Genomic DNA, 21,022 nt, shown 5'->3' with positions numbered 1-21,022 from the left:
ATAGAACAACACAGCATTGTTTGTTTCAGCTTAAGCATGTATTTTTTGAATGGTGTTCTTTTAAGATGTCCATGCTTTAAAAAATTATTTGTGAATGTGGGAATTCACAAAAACCCATGTTTTACATCCTTTTATTATGGTTCATGTCTTAGGCTGTGGACAAGAATGTCTTATGATATGGTATTTAAAACTGAATTGTAGCATATTCCTCACATGTGGTTTGTTTCTTCTGCAAAGGCTTTGTTTTGTTGATCTTGTGGGAGGATCCTGCGGGACTGGTAAACATTTGCGACTGCGGGCCGGGTAAACTTTGAGACGGCAAATGGTCCCGTGAGCGAAACTGTCTGTGTGAGACAACAACTGCGAGCAGATCTTTCAGACACTGTTTTATTTCAAGTGATATTCGACAAGCAATCATTAAATCAACATATAAAAACATCTACACCATCTCTCATATCGAGTTTATGTCACGGCGCATTAAAATAAATACTTTCAAGAGGAAATAATACAGACGTAATACTCAAAATCCAAACCAGACGAACGAAACGGTTGAGCAAATGCCACGGACATGAAACGTAAAAAGGTCCCGTAAAACGTCAACGTACGCACCCCCAACTCATTTCCAAAAATGTTGTAGAAAACATCTGCGGTGCTTTGTAAAATACAGAATCTTAGCAAAAAAACGTCTTTTTTTCCAGGTTTCCTCAAAATCATTGCAAAATATTAGCTGGTATCGTAGCGAGATTACATGTGCTTTTGCATTTCATTTTCATTTATTAGTATTCACATATATAAGAAGTATCCACAAAGTCTTGTCTGTATGGAGCAATGGCAGCCATATTGCACAAGGCTCATCTTCCTCAGGCACATGGAAGAACTCTCCTGCCGTTCACATGCTTCTTTCCTGCAGGCACGGGTAACCATAGCAACCAGTGCCGCTCGAATACGACGCCCTCGCACCTGAGGTACCAGCAATTTGGGGCGACTGTGGCGAGTGCCTGCATTCTACAGTATCCGTCAGCTGCCAGTGACCGGCATCACAGGACGAAAAAAAGAAAGTGTGTACCAAGCATGTGAGTCCAGAGTTCACATTTAAAACACCTTTCATTATAAACAGCGTTGCTTTTTTCACATATTTAAAAAAATTTGGTTCCTTTGACCTTTCATTCGCCTCAATATGTAGAGATGCATCAACACATGCTGGTTAAAAATACAGGTTACGGTACAAAAAAGTGGTCCATGTTGACTTCTCTCCTTACGCCCTCAGACTGAATGTAAACAATCTCTCTCATGGCTTTCGATCCGGACCGGAGTGCACGGCTTGGGCTGAAAACTCCTGAACCCCTCATCGATTCAAGTTCTGCTGTCAGTCCCGAATGGAAGGTGGGAGTCCCGTCTAGCTTACAATACGGAGTTAGCTACATTTACTTCACAGTCATTGTTAGTTTACTTAAAACAAGTTAAACAGGAATGCTAGGTTCTGTTGACTCCCACCGTTGAGAGAACCAATACCGGACAAAACTGTGTACACAACAGTGTGTGTGTGAATTGAGTACTGCCTGCTGTTGTGTTTCAGACCCCGGTCGCCTTTTTTCCAAATATTTAAACATTCTCAAAGTGCAAGGGTTACCCTTTCACAGTCCGCTTCGATCGCATACTCAGTCTGAGAAATAACATAAATCACGCTCGAAAAATAACATTTAAATTCAAATAAATGTTCTAGGCACTACTGAATGTCCAAAGGCGCTGCTGTAGATTGAGGAAGAGAGTGTTACAAAGCAAAACATTTCAAAGTGATGATTTTGCAGATCAAACACTTCCACGTTTCACTACGGGCCCCTAAAGTCAGTCAGTCAGACAACCTGACAGACGAGTCGGTACAGTTTCGGAACAGACAAATTAGGGTCCATAACGACATCTAGAAAGACAAATCCCGAACATCCTCAAGCCATGATTTTTTGCGGGATTTCTATGGAAGCTTTGAGGAAGATGGCGTTATCACGGATGTAGTTCCTCTTCTTGATCTCCTCGTGCGAGATGAACTTGGGGTAGCCGAAACCCAGCGTGCTCTCGTCCAGCGAGTTCCGGCTGCTGGACGGTTTCTGGAAGTTCTTCCAGTTGGGATCAGGGTTGAAGGTCTCGGTGATATGTTGAGGTTTGGACAGAGACGGGTCGCTCTGGTCCAAGATAGAGAAGGTGACCTTGTAGGAAAAGGGCCATTCCAGCAGGTTGTCGTACTCGCCGGGCAGCACGCGGATGTAGATGGACAGATGCGACCCCTCGCCGCTGCCGTTTCCGTTGAGGAAAGCCGATACTTGCAGTTTGTAGCCGTAGCGGTGCGTGTAGAAGGGAGGGCTGAAGAACTCGTGGTTGTTGCGAAGTTTGGCCTCCTGCAACTTGCGTGAATAGTCGGTCAGCTTCCAGATGAGAACGCCGTCATGGCTGACCGACAGCTCCTCCATTTCCCGTCTCAGCTCCATGATTTCCTGTCGCTGGCGGCCCACCAGGGTGCACATCATGGTCAGGTGGGATTTTGTGCTCTCCTCTAGATGTCGACCGATGGCCAATTTCGGGCACTGTAAAGCGGAACACAGAACGTTATTATAAACAGAAACGGAAAAACATGCTTATGAAATGTTAAGTATGGCATCAACTCCAAAGTTGGAGTTTGAGTGATCAAAGCAGACAGCCTCATCTCCAACCTCCAAAAAAATGCCCTCAGACTTGCATCAAAGCAGATTTTCACTGACACAGACACAAATTTTGCAGGTGTGGAGGAGGGAAAGTTGTTCAAAGCAGCGTTTAAATGCTGTAAGCTCAGATAAAGTTAGTTCAGGACTCACTCTGTGTTTACAGCCGGCTTCTTTGAAGGGGCAGAGGATCAGCGCGCTGCCGCAGCTCTCCTTCACGTGATTGGCCAGATCCTCCCGGGCGATGTTCGGGGTGCCACACTGATTGGGGCACTGCACAGGGAAGCGAGGGCAGTGAAACTGATGGTTCTGGGGGAGGAAGTGAAGCAGTCAGCATTGACGTGAATCTGTAGGTTGGGCTGTGAGTTTCTGTCGCTGTTGTTAAGCAACGGCAGCTTGCAAGAAAAGGAGGCGTGAGATTTATGAAATCATCATGACATCTAGAGAAGCTTCTGCCCTCGTGTGACACTGGAAGCACACGGGTTATGAGTTCAACGCCCAGTGAACCAAGGTTATTTTAGTTGACTAAAATTTAAACTTTGAAAACGCTTCTGTTCATTAAAATCAAATAAAATGTTGACCTAAAAATTATTGGAAAAACTTCAACTAAATGAAAAATTGAAATGGTGCCTCAAAAATAAACTGAATTAAGTTTAAAGCGCTAAAATTATAATAATAAACAAAAACTAAAATTAAAATGAATTCATCTTATATAGCAACATAAAAAAATAAATTATAAAATGACAAAAGCATATACCAAAATTGCTAAAACTTTAACTAAAATTAACATAAAAACAAAAAAAATCCAAAAATAAAAACTAATTGAAAATATTAATAAAACTAAAATCAAAACTATAATAACTCACACAAGTGAACACACAAGTACACTACAAAAAAATATGATTGTTGTCTTACTTTCCAGTGAAATATAAAAGATGACTTGAGAAGTTTTATTTTTCATTGAGCAGCTTTATTTTTCATCACTAAAATTGTTTTTGATTTATTGTTTTTTTTCTAAGCATACATCTCAGTAAATTTTATTAGATGTGTTCTGTAAAATAAATAAATTCATAAATAAATAAATTCATAATGGTGTAAAAAAACTATTATTTAGCTATTCAGTTATTGTTAATATATTTTCTGAACATTTTTTGTTTTTCTATATTCCATATTTCTATATTCATATTCCACATCTATATTTATATTCAATATTTCTATTTCTATTCTATCCATATTTTTGAAGAGTTCATTTGCAAAAAACTGCTTTTAACAATTTTCAAAATTCATGTTTTTTTTATTGTGCATTCCAAGTAATATCAATCAAACTGTAGTTGGCTTGTTTTAATTAAGTAATAATAACTCAAAAAAGAAAACTAGCTAGCTAACACAATATAGTACAACAAAAACATGATAACACAATAAAAAACATTATTTTCGATTTTTTCCTATACAGAGTTATAAATAAACTCTTTATACTCTATTTATATTTAGAAAAAGCTTTATTTTTTGTATATTTTCTATATCTTTATAGGCAATTTTGCTTACAATGTAAACTTGTTTTAAAGATATTTTATAAAAATAAAATAAAAATACAGATTAAACTAAAATAATACAACAATACTGATAAAGGAGGATTTTATGCTTTATGCCTGATTTATACCTTGACTACACTGTTGCTTTCTAACACACAGAGACAAATGTGTGCAACATAAATGTATGACCTAAAATAAGAAATGACACACAAACAAGTCTCACAAAATGTGAATCCTCCCTTGTATGAGGAAGAAATAGCAGTGTGTGCGTTTCTAGCTGGGCTGCTGAATATCACAGTGTTTTCCGCTTGTATTACCTCTATGTGTTTAAACGCAGGTGTTATGAAAAACTCGGCCAGCCCAAGCTGTGGTTGACTGGCACCAAACCCAGAATCTCGCATGAAAGCCTCCGTTTATATTCACAGGCCCTTTGCCATCCCACCCTGTGCGGCCTCAAAACCCCTTTAATTCACCACTGTGCACCTCTGTTCTATAAACACTGACACAAACACCCAACAAACAAACACTGTGTTCATCCCTTTCCCATCACACAACAGAAGGAATTAACCGTGCTGAATGATTCAAAAGCTGCTGGGTGGCTATAAGATATAGAGGGGCCATTCTATGAAGAAGACGCTTTATCAGGTTAAAGTTAATTTTGTGCCATATAAAGCATGTTGGGATATATTATTGCCTTTAGAATGGTAACAGGGTTGAAAAAATGTTTTGCGTTTATATAGCTTTGTGTACTGTGTTAGGCTAACTGAGACCAGTTTTATAGCACGTATGCATTGTTGCCCTTTTGTTGCACTGATTGCTTCCATTGCTCTCATTTTTAAGTCGCTTTGGATAAAACCGTCTGCTAAATGACTAAATGTAAATGTAACAGGGCTGACATTTTCAGCATATAAATTTGACACTACAAAACTAATGCTAAGATTGTGAAACTCCAGTTCCAATGCCTTTTAGATTTTTGGAGTAGTTTATCACTCTTTAAAAAGTAACAGGTGATGGTAACAGGGTTGATCATTTAAAAAAGTAACAGGTGATAGTAACAGGATTGATAATTTAAAGTCTTTCAAAAATGAATATAAAAAGGCCAACACAGATTTAATACAGACAAATGCTGACTTTAACAAAATGCACATATTTTTCTAATACTGCTAATAATTTTTGTTGTAGTATGGCCGAGAGGTCTGGTCCGTCATGCTACTGACCTGGATGGTGTCAAAGACGAACTCCTTGCCACAGTACTTGCAGGGCTGGGTGCGTTTGGGACATTCGGTCATGGTGTGCTGGGACAGGAGTCTCCTCATCATTCTCGCTCCGCACTTGTTCTCGCAGTAGACGCTCTCCTGTGGACAGATGCCCTGGTGGTTCTAAGAAACAAAAAATGCAAGGACGTGAGTGTTAGCATGGTTTTTATTTGGCTAAACCATACATTATGTGACACTAGCTTTATTAGTGGAAAGGAGACTAAAGATGGTTATATAAACGCTAGAAACTGAATGGAGTCTATAAGCAAAATGGTTCAGGCTAAGTCAATAGCAGAAGTTCAATACTAAGTTTAAAAAACCCAAACCAACATGTTTGAAGAATATCAATTCAGCACTGCGTGTAAGAACTCTAATAACACAAGGCCAATGGGTCATAAAACTTCCCAACAGCACTGCGGGTTAAATCCAAAGAAAATAAGTTCTTTAATTATAGATTTGAATAATTTTGTGCAATTTTGCAGTTCACCCTTGAAACAAAGAAAGTGTCCAATATAACCCATTTAACAAGTCTAAACATTTATTTTATAGATTGTGGGCTTGATATTAGAAGTGTAAAAACAGGAGTGGCACTACAAACGAGAACAACCGCGGCTCCTGTGACACTACAACATTTAGCTGCCAATTCTCGGAGTTAACACGTTGTGTGAATTACACCACAGTGAGACAAACACGCCGTAACCCTTATTACACAACAAAACCAGAAAATAATCAAGCTAATATTGCTTAGCCGCCAAATCAACATGCTCATAAAGCTAAAATGCCAAATGCTAACAACTGTTCAGCGTACCTCGTAGGCCTCTCCCGTGAACTCGCTGCCGCAGAACTCGCACTTGACCTTGCGTTTGGGGCAGTCGTGCTGCAGGTGCTCGGGCAGGTCACGGCGCGTCAGCTTGACAGCACAGCGGTTGGGGCAGGGGATCACGTTGAAGGCGCAGGTGGAGAAGTGGCTCTGGAAAAGATATGAAAACTGTGTGATTTGGTTTCTTTTGTGAAAACATTTGTATGTTGAAGAATGCACAGGAATTGCACATAGAATGTATAGCTTAAATGCATGAATTGCAGATTGTTTTGGGTACATGTTAAAGTTAAAATGTTGTTACCTGTAGCTGTTTCATCTGGCCGGTCCAGCGGCAGCCCTCTTCACTGTGAATACAGCGGATGGGCAGCGCCAGTATCTGCTGTTCCAGCTCAGGGTCAGGATAGATCTACAACACACCATTACACCAAGGACACATTAATCAAGCTTGTCTCCTCTCGTGAAACACACACACACACTCATACATTAACCAATCAAGGACAGGGCACAGGCCTGGACTTAATCGTTCACTTATTATCTGTGACACGGCACACGCCTGCAGCTTGTCTTACAGTTAAAGGAGATTGTTTGTTGATATAATAACAACTAACGTCACGTCATTCATAGGGATGGGCACTAGTACTCCGAAATGACAGCAATAATCAATCTTGAAAATAGATAAGTATGGTAGTTGTTTTTGGGTGACTAGGGGGCGGATTTCTGGACAGGGATTATCTTAAGTCGTTTTATTTAAGTCGTTTTTAAAAACATACTTTACAAAAAAACATTACTGGTGCGCATCTTGAGACAAAAACAATTGCACAGATATATTTTAAGATATGTCAGTGCATATTGTTTTTGATCAAGACACCTTTAACATTTAGGTTAGTCTGGGACTAGTCTTAAGCCCTGCCTGGAAAACCACCCTAAAAATGATGCAAACAAAATGTTGAATAAACATAAATTTACCAAATAATTCTGTGATTGGTTAAGGCGTCATTTTTAGCATTAATTAATTTTAGCCGTAATTTACATTCATTTGACTAGGTCTGAGTCACCATCATTTTTAGCTGGCTGTATATTTTAAATGTGTGTAACTATTAAAAGGTTAACATTTTTGTAATTTATAAATCTGTCATCTAAAAATGAAAAAAAAAACCTGTATATGACTTTTTCTTCTATGGAACACAAAAGAAGATATTTTGAGAAATCTCAGTGGTTTTGTGTCCATACACAAGTAGTGGAAGTAAATTTGGGCCAATGTTGTTTGGTTAGCAACATTCTTCAAAATAGCTTCTTTTGTGTTCTGCAGAAGAAAGAAAGTCATACAGGTTTGGAATGACATGATGGTGAGAAAATGATAAAATAATGTTCATTTTCGGTGAACTATCCCTTTAAAACTCACACACGTGGACTCAAAGACAAAGCTGTATACTATTAGAAATTGCATAATGGTGAAGGAAAAATATATTTTGTCTCATAGAAACACAATTATACTGCTGTTTGATCATCGTGAAGATGGTGACCTCATCACTGCTCTGTAAAACGCATATATACGTGTCTACTGGTGTGTACGTATCCGCTACACCCAGAGGCTATTGCATCTTCTCTGCATCCATAAAGTTGATGAGACGATGCTTCATCCAATCAGTCTAAATCCCTTGCCAGCTGGATTTACATACACACACGTCTACTGTGTGATAGGACGACATGTGAGGCAGCGCCGCTGCTGTTCGCCACCCATGCAGTCCCACATGGAGCCACCAAACCCCCTCCAAATAAATTTGTGTCCCAACCACAGACACAAATTCATTTTCATTGACAGATTTTCTGGCACACTTAGATAAACTCTCCCAACTGTGCCATTCTGCATCACGCACAACGGATTTCTGAAAGATTTAAAGTTCTCTAAATTAATCACACTTTTACACTGTTCCTAAAAGAAATCTAAAAAGAAAACCTAAGATGGTCTTTTCATTATTTCGGATTGTAGCTTTGCAACTAACTATGTATTCACTTCATACAGTACTGTCGTTTAGGAAGTGTAGGTGTACCAAATAAAACAGTAGACGCGTGATGAACCCGACCTCAAACTGGCAACCGGCCCTGCGGAGGTGGCTGGGTGATCTGTGGGCGACTGTCAGGCCTTTTAAAATTACTGCTTGTGTAATAATGCGTCTCACGAGCATCACACGCTCCTCCTGCACAACTCTAGGGTTTCCAGGAGGAGTACAGTTATCCCCTGGACTTCATGCAAATCACCGCTTCAACGGATTACTGAGCTAAAGCTCTCTGCAATGCACAACAGGTTTAACTTCCTGCATGTACCCTTGCAGAAGTGTGTCAAGCGCACTGCATGAGAAGATGACTCAGAGGGTTCAACGGTTCAGTTGAAAACCGCGCAGTAAGAGGGAATTTTATAGCATCTCTGAAACGATGCCTGCCGCCTTGGATGTTGTTAAACTCAAGGTTTGTTCATCATTGTTGGAGGAGTCTGTGTTTCATAATCTTACTCTCGAGGGCACAACATGAGTAAAAAAAATTCACATTTATTAAACACTTTTCTGAACAAAATAGGATATTGTCGAAGAATGTCGTTAACCGAACAGCAACGGCACCCATTCACTTGCATTGGTTTTGTGTCCATACAATAGAAGTGAATGGGTGCCGCTGCTGTCCGGTTACCAACTTTCTTCTTCTTTTGTGTTCTGCGGAAGAAAGAAAGCCAGACAGGTTTGAAATGACACGAGGGAGAGTAAATGACGAGAATTGTCATTTTTGGGTGAACTGTCACTTTTACTCGTTTTGTCAGATAAGGAACTCCGAGTCAACTCTCTTTCTTCCATGATTTCTTTGGACATTCCTGGGGACACGAGTGACCGGTGGCAGTTCATTAGTGCGATTACTCGGGTTGTTTGAGATTTGAGAAGCGTGGACGTGGGGTAAGTGCCTGGGGCGGTACCAGACCGTTGACACGCTAGCATTTCGTACACTTTTGCAGAGCGACTCTCTAGTAAAGTACAGAGAGTAAAGTAAAAAAGCGAGGCGCCTTTAACTCCATCCCACAGTATGTTATAGGAATGTAAAGCACTGTGAGTGATTGAGTTGTAATCTGTTCTACAACAGAAAGCACTGGAGATTAGTGTTGAGTGAATTACCTTGGCATAATCCAGTGGGAGCTGGTCCTCCGGGCACTTGAAGACCCCCTCACTGCGAACAGAAGCAAGAGAGGATATATTGTTATCGTCGCCGAGCAGTAGAAAAGTAATCAGACACAAATAATCGATTCAGCGCTGGGTTGTCTTAAGCGTACAACCAGCAGATTCAGTGTATCTAGTGAAAGCAATTGAGATTACATGGCAAGAGTCAAACTACTTGCTATAAAACGTGGGTGGGGCTTGCTTGTGGAAAACTCATCACCACAATGCCTGAGTGTTCTGGGGTGGCTGCAATGCGGTTGCTTACTTTCAGAAGTCAAAAGGGCTTTATCCCGAAGTTTTTTGGGAAAGATATTTTGGGGCATGAGAAGTTCTCAAGTATTTTCTTAAGAACATCACAAATATGTATGCGATGTGTTCAACAACTTTAACAAATGCACACAACAGGTCTATCGATCACATCCGTTTCAAGTTTCTTGCATGTGCTTTGTTTCAAATAGAGCTGAAGCTTCCAAAGATGAACATAGTCATTATGTATATACAAACGTTTTTTTTTCTTCTTCTCAGTGACATTAAAATCTAAAAACACACAATGATCTGCCAGTGGCGTAAGAAAAATAATCTTGAATTTAGTTTCACCTTTTCCTTAAGTACCTTTCAAAATGATTTTACTACCCCATTGGCAGATTTTTTTTTGCTCGTTTTAAACATAAACTTATTTAATTCTTATATATGTTATGTTATATACAGTATTTTCTTTCATAAAACAAGACAAAATATCTTAGGTCACTTTCCTTGTCAAGTAAATGTATCTTGATTTAAGAATTTATAGATGTTTTTACTAGAAAACAAAACATAAATGCTTAGAAATTCATTTTTTGCAGTAATGTAACAAGACCAGTTTTCCAGTTTAGTCAAGTCATGTGACATTCCACATATACCCTATTGACTGCCCATAGTACTTCCATCTAGAACCCAAACTCTGCTTTACAGTATTTAAAATATGTTAGAGCTAGTATTATAATAATAACAACAAGTATATCAATCCTTCTTTGTGTATTATAAAAGCGTCTGCTTAATGACTAAATGTAAATTATGACATCAAAATATTTGTAATTCTATTTGTAAAAAATGTTTCAAGTCGTTTTAACCTAGAATAAATGCAAATAAAATAGTTTTCTGATTAAAAATCATCACTAAATCAGTTCCTCATTACTAAACTAATCCTTGGGAATTAAAAGTCAAAACTGTCATTTATGACCCGACACAAACGATTGCAAAACCTACATACATGTATAAAACACATTATTACATTCTGACATTTAAGAAAATTTAAGATTAAATAATTCTTAGGATATTTATTAAGATCAATATTGAGAAAAAAGAAAATCTTTACGTTTTTTTTTTCCGAGAATACAAAATATTTAACATTTTTTATTCGCATTCAAGAAAAAAAACAGCATGAAAGTGAGGAAGAATTTTAGTAAGAAGTTTTGTGAATCCAGCCCCTGGTCCCAAGTTATCAGGACCCACCTCAATGTAAGTCTATTGTTAGTATAACTTTTCGAGTTTGTTTTAATCCTTAACCCCAAGTATGAGCAATACAATGCCATTCATACCTTTAGCAAGCAACACTAAACATCAACTTCCTGTCTGACCTGAGGAGTGTCCAAACCTGGGTAGAGGCTCTTTGTTTGCCCTTTTTTTACTATGCTGAAGGTTAATTATGTACTCTGGTTATGAACCATTCGCAACAAAGCTGAACAGGGCTGAAAGACACATAAAGGAGAAACAGGAAGACATGAGATTTGGCATGGCTGTAAAGTAACCAGCTGAGATGGTGTCGTGCCTCATTAGAAGACCCCCTCGGGCAGCAGCATGGGCTGTCCTGAGCACTGATGTCACCATTAAATATTCACTGTGGTAAATAATAGAAGTGACCGCAGATAGCAGTGACAGGAGTATGAGGGAGGAATGTGTGTGTGTGTCCTACTGTACACCAGCATTATTTACATAAACATAATCCTACCAAAGGACCATCTGTGAAAGTGCTCCCGAGAGATGTTAATACGGCCCATCTACTGCCTGTTACTGAGATACAGACGCTCTCCAAACAACATACAGTCTTCATGAATGTGATCCAGTTTAACACGTACATACAATGATGGCATTTATCTATGAGGAAGAAACTGAGAGCGATTGCAGTGGTGATTATCTATGGTCATAAAAACGCTTTTCTCGCCAAAGGGCAAAAAAAGTTGCAGTATCACGAGACGTTGTAATTGTAAAACAAGTCAATAATAAATGGACTTTCCCTCAACTCGCTATGCAAATAAACTGTAACATAACAATGTACACAATACGTCCCCATTGAATTCCACAAGGGCCCTAATGTTAAGAGACCAAAAACATCCCATGATGACATGGAAAAAGATCCCAGATGGAGATTTGGACATGTTAACGCCCGAGGAGACGTCGGAACTTCCATCCATTAAGGTTAGTGTGTCAGTGGGGCTCCAGTTAACAACAGGCCTTAATAAAAAAGTCAATCAATTACCCTTCAGAGACAGACCTACTCAGCAAAGCCGCATCCGACGCACGCTGTTGGACTGTATTACAAGACCATCAATACAGCTCCATTGGGACCAATCAGCTTTTCAGGTTAGGTTCTGATTTACAACCGAGTACCGCCCCCTTAACTGATGAACAAATGTGAATTGAAGCACAGTAGGCAGAGAAAAATGGAAGGTATATCAGAATCTCCTTCTCATTTCTTATAATGGAAACAAGGAGGGTGACTGGTTAGACTCTTTCTGACTTAATCTTTCCAAAAAGTAAGAGAGCCATACAACTGTTTTAGACCTTATGATTCCGACTTAGACGTCTGGTTGAGACTCATGGCTGGAGCTGCACGTTATTGAAGAATAATGTTAAATGCAACATGTATATGACAATGCTTAAAGTTTGTGAAATTCTAATTAAATTATATAAAAATGATTTAAAAACAGACCCTGAACCCTGCTCAAAACACAACAAAAATGTAATGGATTTAATGGTTATACTGGGAATAGTATAGGTTTTAATGGAAACTATAATGGTGCCTACTGGTTGGTGATGGATTCTATAGGTGGGATGCTACTTAGCAGATGGGAACCAATAGAACACCATTAAATCCTATTGGAAAAATGCCAAAAACACACTACAGAAAATATTTTGTATTTTAATGGAAGAAGCTAATGGCTCATAATGGCATTTTGATGGAAACCATTAGAATATTTGTGATGGTATTGTTTTTCCAACATGTTTCACATTATTTCTGGGAAAAGACAGCGCCACTCTCTCTCTGTCTCACCAGTCTTTGCATAGACCTGAAACTTTAACCATACATAACTTTTTGAAGTAAAGTTTAATTTATTGGAAACCATTTGTGCATATTGTGATATGCACGTTCGCAATATTTCGATATATCTTGCAGCCCTACTCATGGCTATGGCTGATTCATGGATACGATGATGTATCAGCATTAGCATTAGCATAATGTTTGGCCCTTTCTCTGCTCATTTTGCTCGAAGAAAAAACTCTTCCTCTGCATTCTTTTAACACCAACAAAAGTTTGGATTCGAGATTTGAATTAAAGGACTAGATTACCCCCCCCTCCAAAAAACATTTACCCACCCTCATGTTGGTCCAAACCCTCAATTCCCAAATCTCATTCAAGCTTACACATTTTCTGACTTGCCACATATCGCTAGCTTTGACGTAAAAGACAAGAATTGCCATTGGTTCCCTTTAATTGTTCCTTTGTGGAGTTCCTCATTTCTGTTCCACAGAATATACATCATGGTTACACCCCCCAAAATTGATTCACCCTTTTGTCATTTCAAACTGGTATGACTTTCTTTCTTCTGCAGAACACAAAAGAAAATATTTAGAAAAATCTTGGTAAAAGAAAACCGTTGGTCCCCATTGACTTGCACTGGTTTTGTCCCCATACAATAGAAGTTAACAGTTTTCTTTTGGCAAGATTTTTCCAAATATCTTCTTTTGTGTTTTGCAGAATAAAGAAAGTCATACAGGTTTCAAATGACAAGAAGGTGAGTAAATGATGACAGAATTTTCATTTTTGGGCGAACTGTCCCTTTAAGAAGATATAATCAAGTTTAACTATTCCTTTAAAACTCCAATAAAACACTGGACTCCCCCACCTCCGATCTCCCACAAGCAACGGGGTAAACAATAGCGCATTAAAAGTAAAATCTCTGTTTCCCTCAACAAGCGGGTAGGCGTGACAGCTGCTCATGCTAAAAGATGACCAATCGAGCCGAGGGCCCGTGTGCTTTAACAGCAGGACAGATGAGAACGCCTGCAGGCTAATTACATATTCATGTCTGTCCCCTTTCACTTAACACATTGTGTCAAGAGCTACAGCTCTCTGATCTCGTCCTCCAACATCAGGCATATTGGGGTCAGCTATGTCGTTTTCACAGGGAGCGTGTACACTTCATTCCAGATCATCAATGATTCTTGATTGCTTCCCAAGCTTCTTAAAATTCTCTGACGTGCCCTTGGGTCAGATTAGCCAGTCATCCGTTTGCAAAGTGATATAGATGAAGACAGGCGTCACAACACTGCACTCGCACCTTCGACGAATCCTTTGACAAGCGGGCCAGCGGGGAAGTGGCCAATCAGTGTAAAGAATGCTGGACAAAGGAAAGCTCGGAGGGGTCGAGAGAGGCTCTGAAAATATCTTTCTCTTTCTGTCTCAGAATTGAATGGAGGTGTAAATCAATGAACAGTAAGTGCACTTGAGGACGGCAGTAGCTAAAAGAACATCTGGCCCTGAAAACTACACTGTGTGTTTATTTGTATAGAGGACTTTTATTAGGTTATGAATTACGTTCGGGCTACATTGGGACAAAATGAGGCATTTAAGGGATAGTTCACTTAAGAAAATTCTTTCATCATTTACTCACCCTCATGTCATTCCAAACCTGAATGACTTTCATACTTCTGCAGAACACAAAAGAAGATATTTTGAAGAATGTTGGTAACAAACAACATTGACCCCCATTGAATTCCATTGTATGGCCACAAAACCACGGAGACATTTCTCAAAATATCTTCTTTTGTGTTCGACTGAAGAAAGAGTCATATGTTTTAAACAACATGAGGTGAATAAATGATGACCAAATTTTTGGGGGGGTGAACTATCCCTTTAAATCCTACTGTAACAAGAATTGTTTACATCCAGCTCTATGGTTAGCACCTGTGCTTTAACTATAGTGCTTATGCAGGAGATACATGTTCGAATCCAGCCTGCGACACCTGATTTACAACTACAGGAGCAATAAAATCTGACCTGGCATTTAGGCTGGATAACGGTGATTCGAGCTGCCTCGCCCACCTAACAGTGAAGATAACAAACCTCCGCAGGCAGTCTCAGGTCAGCACAACACCGTGACTGTTGTTAGATTGCGAAGGCTTGACCATCATAAATCTACAGTCCCGTGCCCGCTGGTTAAGAAAACTGCAGTGGCCGAGCACTTAACACTTAACTGTTACTCACTGCTGCCTACTAATGCCTGAGTGTCTTAACAGTCATTTAGCAAAACAAAAAACTTGACCCTAAAACTTGACCTTGACGTTTGACCCTAAACAAAAGCGTTTCAGATGTGTTTTTACATAGATTTATAATGTAAATTCTGCGCAGAGTGATGCTGAATCAACTGTTCATTTATGATGACGCGCTCAGATAAAGCATGTGGTCCGTCCAAGACCTCGCAATCACGATGGTGGGATGAAATTCTGTGCCGCTATCGTGTTTGCAATGACACAAGCCACATTGTGGGTCACAGAGGTTCACACTTACGCAAAAGGTTTCTGCATTTCTCTTATCACTCTCTCTGCTGACATTTCAGAGGCAAACCATCTGGGATCTAATGAAATGTTTTTGAAATGTCATATTACTAAGAGCATTAACAAGACTACAACAAAGTTTAAACTCAAAGTTAATCTCATATAAAAATAACAAAATATGAGAGGTTGGCAGGGAGATGTTGTGAATGCTAAAGTGTTCCCAGGTTTTTTTGGGGGGGGGCATTGCTGCCAGGTTTCATGGGTTTCTGTTCATAAGATATTATGGTAACACTTCACAACAAGGTTGCATTTGTTAACATACTGTAAGTGAATACATTAGTTAAGATGAACTAACAATTAACAATACTTCTACATTATTTATTCATCTAAGTTCATGTTCATTTCAGCAGTTATTCTTTCTTTTATTCTTTAAAAATGTATAACGTCTGTCAGTAACTAACAAACATTAACAAATTCTGAAAAACGATCTTGTTAGTTCATGTTAGCTAATGCCTTTACTAATGTTAACAAATACAACCTTATTGTAAAGTTTACTTATATTAACAAAGATGTCCTCCCAATAAAAAATGTGGTAGTGTTTATATTCATAGTAATAGCAAGAGCACCTTTTATCTGTAGTAAAAGACGGAATAGGTGCAGTGGATATCAAAAAAATAAATAATTTGATGTCAATTTGATATACTTCTAGGGCTAGGAGACACTCAATAATAAAAGACGTTAGACGTCACCTGTTATGAGTCATCAAAGAGCAAAGAGAATTCAATAAAAGTACTCCACACCTGATAGACACTCAAGCACTTCTTTTCTACTGCAAAGCACCAACTTTTTTACTGTAAATATCTGTCATGTACTTAAAGAAACATGGCCTGTGTCCTTTTATCATGTCAGTACTAACTACAAGTAATTAAACCTGTAATCCTCACAGTGAGGCTTTCCTTGCTGACAGAAATGGAAACCACGTTTACTGGAGCGTCATAAACTGTACTCCACGAAGTAAATTCAGAATGAACGAATGTGTTACAAAGTCTGGCGAAAATAACACCCTTGTGGTATCCTAACCTTGAAAGAGGGTTCCAGTGCAATAGCTCACTCTGGGAGTCTTTTTATGCAACTGGTAGAGTACAGATGCTTGTGGGAGGCGAGAGGAAATCAATTCCATTTCATTAACTGGTCTGCACGCGCCTGCCACGAGCCCTGACGGAGGTGTGTTCAAGCCCCCTGCCCCCATCACATCAAGAACCCTGCCCAGTTCAACAGATTATAGATAGACAGACAGACAGACAGACAGAACGTTCTGAGCAGCTAAAGTGCCGAAGTGAGTTTATTAGATTTGGCACACGTGTGAGGAGGAGACACCGGTCTGCATGGAGGTGCTAAAAAGCGCAGTAAAATGCCTACGTGAAACTGCTAACTCCTCCGCTTTGATGTTCACTCTGATTGTCAGACACCTTTCTTCCGGTCTCTCTTTCTCTCGCCTACGTCTCCACATGTGCGCACAACTGTCAAAACTGGCATGAATGGAAAGTCGGTTCTCTTACGGGACGATTTGGCAGTTTAATTACAGACGGCAGGTCTAAATTTATCCGCCTCTGTAAAGGGCAGATGTTTGTCAAACGTTCATCTGTGTGGAGACGCGTGCTTTGAGGGGAGGCAGTCACCGTAGGGATCCTGGGGAATGCAGGCGCACGACGGAGCAGATCTGCACGCTCCTCTTGCGCTGACAGCTTTTTTAAAAGAGACGCTGTCCATACGCACAGAGATGCTGATCTGTCTCTAGGCGATACTACTCTTTAATGCTGATAAAGGGCATCGCAGTGCTAACTATCAAGGTGAGGTAAGACTGGGCATTGAGATTCAGAAGGGGTCCAAAAAAGTATGCCTTTAAAAATATTAGAGCCATTTTAGATGTGTTACTCTAATCCTGAGGACTGAGAAAATGGATTACCATCACATCTGATGCATGACTCCGTTTTGAACTAATCCTAAAACTATGGTTCAACTGAGGACACATGAAGGAGTCTTAAGACATGGCTTTTGGTCCTTTACAATACACATAATAGGACTAAAGTGTTTTTTATAATCCTATATTAATATATAGAATATGAAATTTCTTAAACCTGCATTATGGAGATGTGCAACCTTTTACCTCCTTTTAGCTCACTCTGTTATGCAACTCAATGTAAAAACAACTACTCCTGAGATGCTACCAATAACCGTATTTTTTTGTTATGACAAGAATGGCACACAAAGTCGACCTTGGCCGAGTAAATAAGACATGATGCAAATAAAAAATAACCATGGTTTTACTACAGTAACTTACCACATTACCACAAATATACTATGATTTCACAACAATAGCCTTAGTTTAACCATGATATCTGAAGTAAAACTATGGTAAAAACAGTTTTACTATAATAAAACCACGGTTAATTTTCCTGTTTCAAAACTGTTTATGTTCTGCAAACCTTTGGTTTGGTGAAGTCGTACGTATAGCATCCACTCCACCAAAGTTATAAGACACAAAGAGAGATACAAAGCCACAGAGACATATCTGAAAGCTACTGACCATCTATTAAAACAAAAATCAAAGCGTGCTGACACATTTAATGTGATAAATGCGAAGCATTATGGAAAAAATCACATTTGGAAGCCCATTATGACATCACATCTGTCACCCTTGCGGGGTCAATTCAAGTTTCAAACTGACAAAACGCAGTTGACAAAGACAAATCTAATTTAAGAAGCTTAAATAGTGTGCGAGATCAGTGATGTGGAAATTGGATGGGAAAATTGAGTATAAAGGACTAGGCTTAGCTGTTTCTTAGCTTATCTTTTTAGCTGTGAGGGCTTCTCGCCCCATGCAGTTAGTGTGTAGGAGAGATGTTCAAAAAGGTCTCCGTTTAAAGATGGCTACAGGCCGAGCTGCAGAAGCATAAGCTCTCAAAGCGCATTCTGAGATGAATACATAATTCATCAAAATGAGAAGATCTAAGAACAAGCTAATAAAGGCTCTCTGATAATCCTGCACCAGCTTGATATATTCAATCTTCTGAGGGTTTCTTTTAGCAGAAAACTAAGTCGGAGCCTTCGAGCACGTTCAGAACTTCAGATGTACGAAACTTATGGGCTGATCTCAATTCTCTTTGCTATTACGTCTAAAAGGTACCGGATGCTAACGTTAATTGGAGATATGATCTTATAGATATGATCTGATAAGTGGTGAATATCAAATTTTCCCCATTGATTGCTTTTAACACACTCACTCGGTCTACTTCTCATTGAGGCCCTTTTAAAAATAGCCTGTTTACCGTAAAATGGAGGCGATGCGATCAGTTACAGTTATCTTACCATCATCTCACACCCCTGCCAGACAGGAAGGCTTCTGGACTGGAAAAAAAGTTGTCGAGATAAAACCAGCACCTCAAACTTTGACACAAATTAGCAGCAGGCTAATCCTGAGCGCTAGCAAAGTCCGTTTACGAAAGTCGTGCCACTCGGCAGCCCTGTTTGCAACGCCTCTGGTCAGTTATTTACGTCATTGCAAGTTAACAGTCCTATCTATTTGAATGGTGGAAGGCAGATATTTCTAAAATCGCTGGCAAAAATCACAATTAAATAGAATATTTCCATATTTCAATAATTCAACCTGATATGGACTGCACCATAACTTTGGTTTGCTAAACTTAAATTGCGTTAAAAATCATCTTTTTCGAGGTCGCATCAGCTATTGCGCACAGGCTGGCTAGCGCCTCACATAAGCCCCGCCCAGAGAATCGCTAGTCTTTATCGATTGACGATTGGATCGTTCTACTTAAGGGCGGGGCTTTCTTCGCTAGAGCGGCCATATTGAGCATTGCATTCCTCTCCATTCATTGTAATGGCAGTGGTGCATCTTGTCAATATATATTATCTTTGGCGCTAGTGAGGATGGGTGGATTATTTTGCTGATGTTTAATGTCATGCGCTTCTCACAGTGGTTCAACCATGAAAGACCAAGACAGGCCAACAAATAGCCTACATGTGTGGTCACTATTTATCTTTTTATGGCACTGTGGGATACTTGATTGGGATTGGTTAATCGCTGCATTATGCGGTCTAATGTTTATTTATAAGTACAACTAAAGACAAGTCAACACTCTATGAATTAACTAAATATTGTGTGTTGCAAAGGATAAAAATGTGAGGGAAACCGAAACCGAGTAAAAAAACAAAACGTGTTAAAAGCGAACCGATCTTTTTGTACCCATACATCCCTTTATACAACACAAGAGAGTACAAGCACACAAATCCCAAGTAAATATTTATCCATTTTGATATCTATTAATAGCGTCTAACATATTAAGCTTGTCATCAGCTCTTCATAATGGTTTGTTTTTCCTTCATTCAAAGCGAATAAAACAGTGAATATATTGTAGGTATCAACACAAATGGTTTGAATTGAGCTTCAATTAATATGTCTAGAATGAACTCTAAATTAACTTCATGAGTCTCCAGCGCCAGCAAGTCTTAAGCCGTGGCTTGACACCAACTCGCGAGACCGACAAAGCGCTTCATTGTGTGTCCTTGCGTGAGACACTACATGAACAGTACGCGAGACTTAAGCTAATTTGTGTGTTGTGTGGTAAACCAGATTTAACTCTACTCCACAGATGCTCCAAGAAAAAACCTCAACCACACCCCATCTAATTTTACCTTGTGTGACTGAAAAGGGTTCAAAAACAAGGCGGGAATATCCACTTGCGGACCACGGCGCAGAAGATAAGGACAACGAGAAGCGTTTACGCCACTGTTGAGTCATCCTGATAAAAGTAACTGGAAAGTGGGTGCAGCGCTTTGTGAAAGTTAAAGATTTTACTCTCATTATCGGCTGTTGTGCAGCTGCTGGCTGGCTGAGTCACAGCGTGCTGGTGGATACCAACTACGCACCTAATATACGCCATGAGTCACCCACGTCATCCAGAGAAAACACCTCTTGAGTTTCTCCGCCCGTCTCCGCGTTCCCTGACTTTAAAACTTTTAAAACCCTAGTTAAAGACAGTTAATCACTACGGGGGAGGAATATGTCATTTACATGTGATTTCTGTTTCGGTTCATTGAAAAAACAGAGGAAGGCTCATCAGCGACACTGTGTACCAGAGGTGCATCGCTCCTTGGAGGTGTCACACATTGGCTAGGCTAGAACTACAGTGGCCATGGTAACGGGATAAAGGTGAGGCTACTCATGCCAGACAGGTGTGTGTATATGTGTGTAAGGGAGAGGCGAGCGTGTTGGGAAGCTAGATGTGAGCTCATGTAGCTGATAAGAACATGTTAGAACCCCTGTGCTCGCCATCAACCCACAGCGCAGGCAGAGGAGACCATTAGTGAAACACAATCCATTTTATCTCCCACACAGACTCGGCCACTGAGTAACAGCATTAGGTTTCATTTACTGAGATGATATTCAGGAAATTCCTTCTGCAAGTATTGAGATGTATAAAGAGTGGCTTGATGTTTTGTGTATGGACCTGCAAATGTCCTTTTAAGAAATAAGTAATTATTTTAATATAAGAAATTGTACTTTTTATTAAAAAAAGTTAAAGAGATAGTTCGCCCAAAAATGAAAAATCTCTCATCATTTATTCATCCTCATGTCATGTGACTTTCTTCTGCAGAACACAAAAGAAGATATTTTGAAGAATGTTGGTAACCA

The 21,022-nt window shown here is 39.4% G+C and overlaps 1 protein-coding gene across 1 annotated transcript in view; it reads right to left on the bottom strand.

Moving 5' to 3' along the window:
• Positions 1-375: 375 nt before the first annotated feature.
• traf4a (tnf receptor-associated factor 4a) overlaps positions 376-21,022 on the bottom strand; it is a 28,707-nt gene continuing 8,060 nt past the window's right edge. The window contains exons 2-7 of the mRNA XM_057351325.1: positions 9,454-9,505; positions 6,600-6,704; positions 6,287-6,448; positions 5,440-5,601; positions 2,844-2,999; positions 376-2,576 (exon numbers count right to left, since the gene is read on the bottom strand). Coding sequence (XP_057207308.1) covers positions 1,944-2,576; positions 2,844-2,999; positions 5,440-5,601; positions 6,287-6,448; positions 6,600-6,704; positions 9,454-9,505 — 1,270 coding nt within the window. The 3' untranslated portion in view covers positions 376-1,943. The remainder of the gene's footprint in view (positions 2,577-2,843; positions 3,000-5,439; positions 5,602-6,286; positions 6,449-6,599; positions 6,705-9,453; positions 9,506-21,022) is intronic.

The sequence above is a fragment of the Triplophysa rosa genome, linkage group LG14, assembly GCF_024868665.1.
Source record: "Triplophysa rosa linkage group LG14, Trosa_1v2, whole genome shotgun sequence".
NCBI classification, from domain to species: Eukaryota; Metazoa; Chordata; class Actinopteri; order Cypriniformes; family Nemacheilidae; genus Triplophysa; species Triplophysa rosa.
Note: the sequence above shows the minus strand (reverse complement) of the source record. Positions and strands in the feature narration are given on the sequence as shown.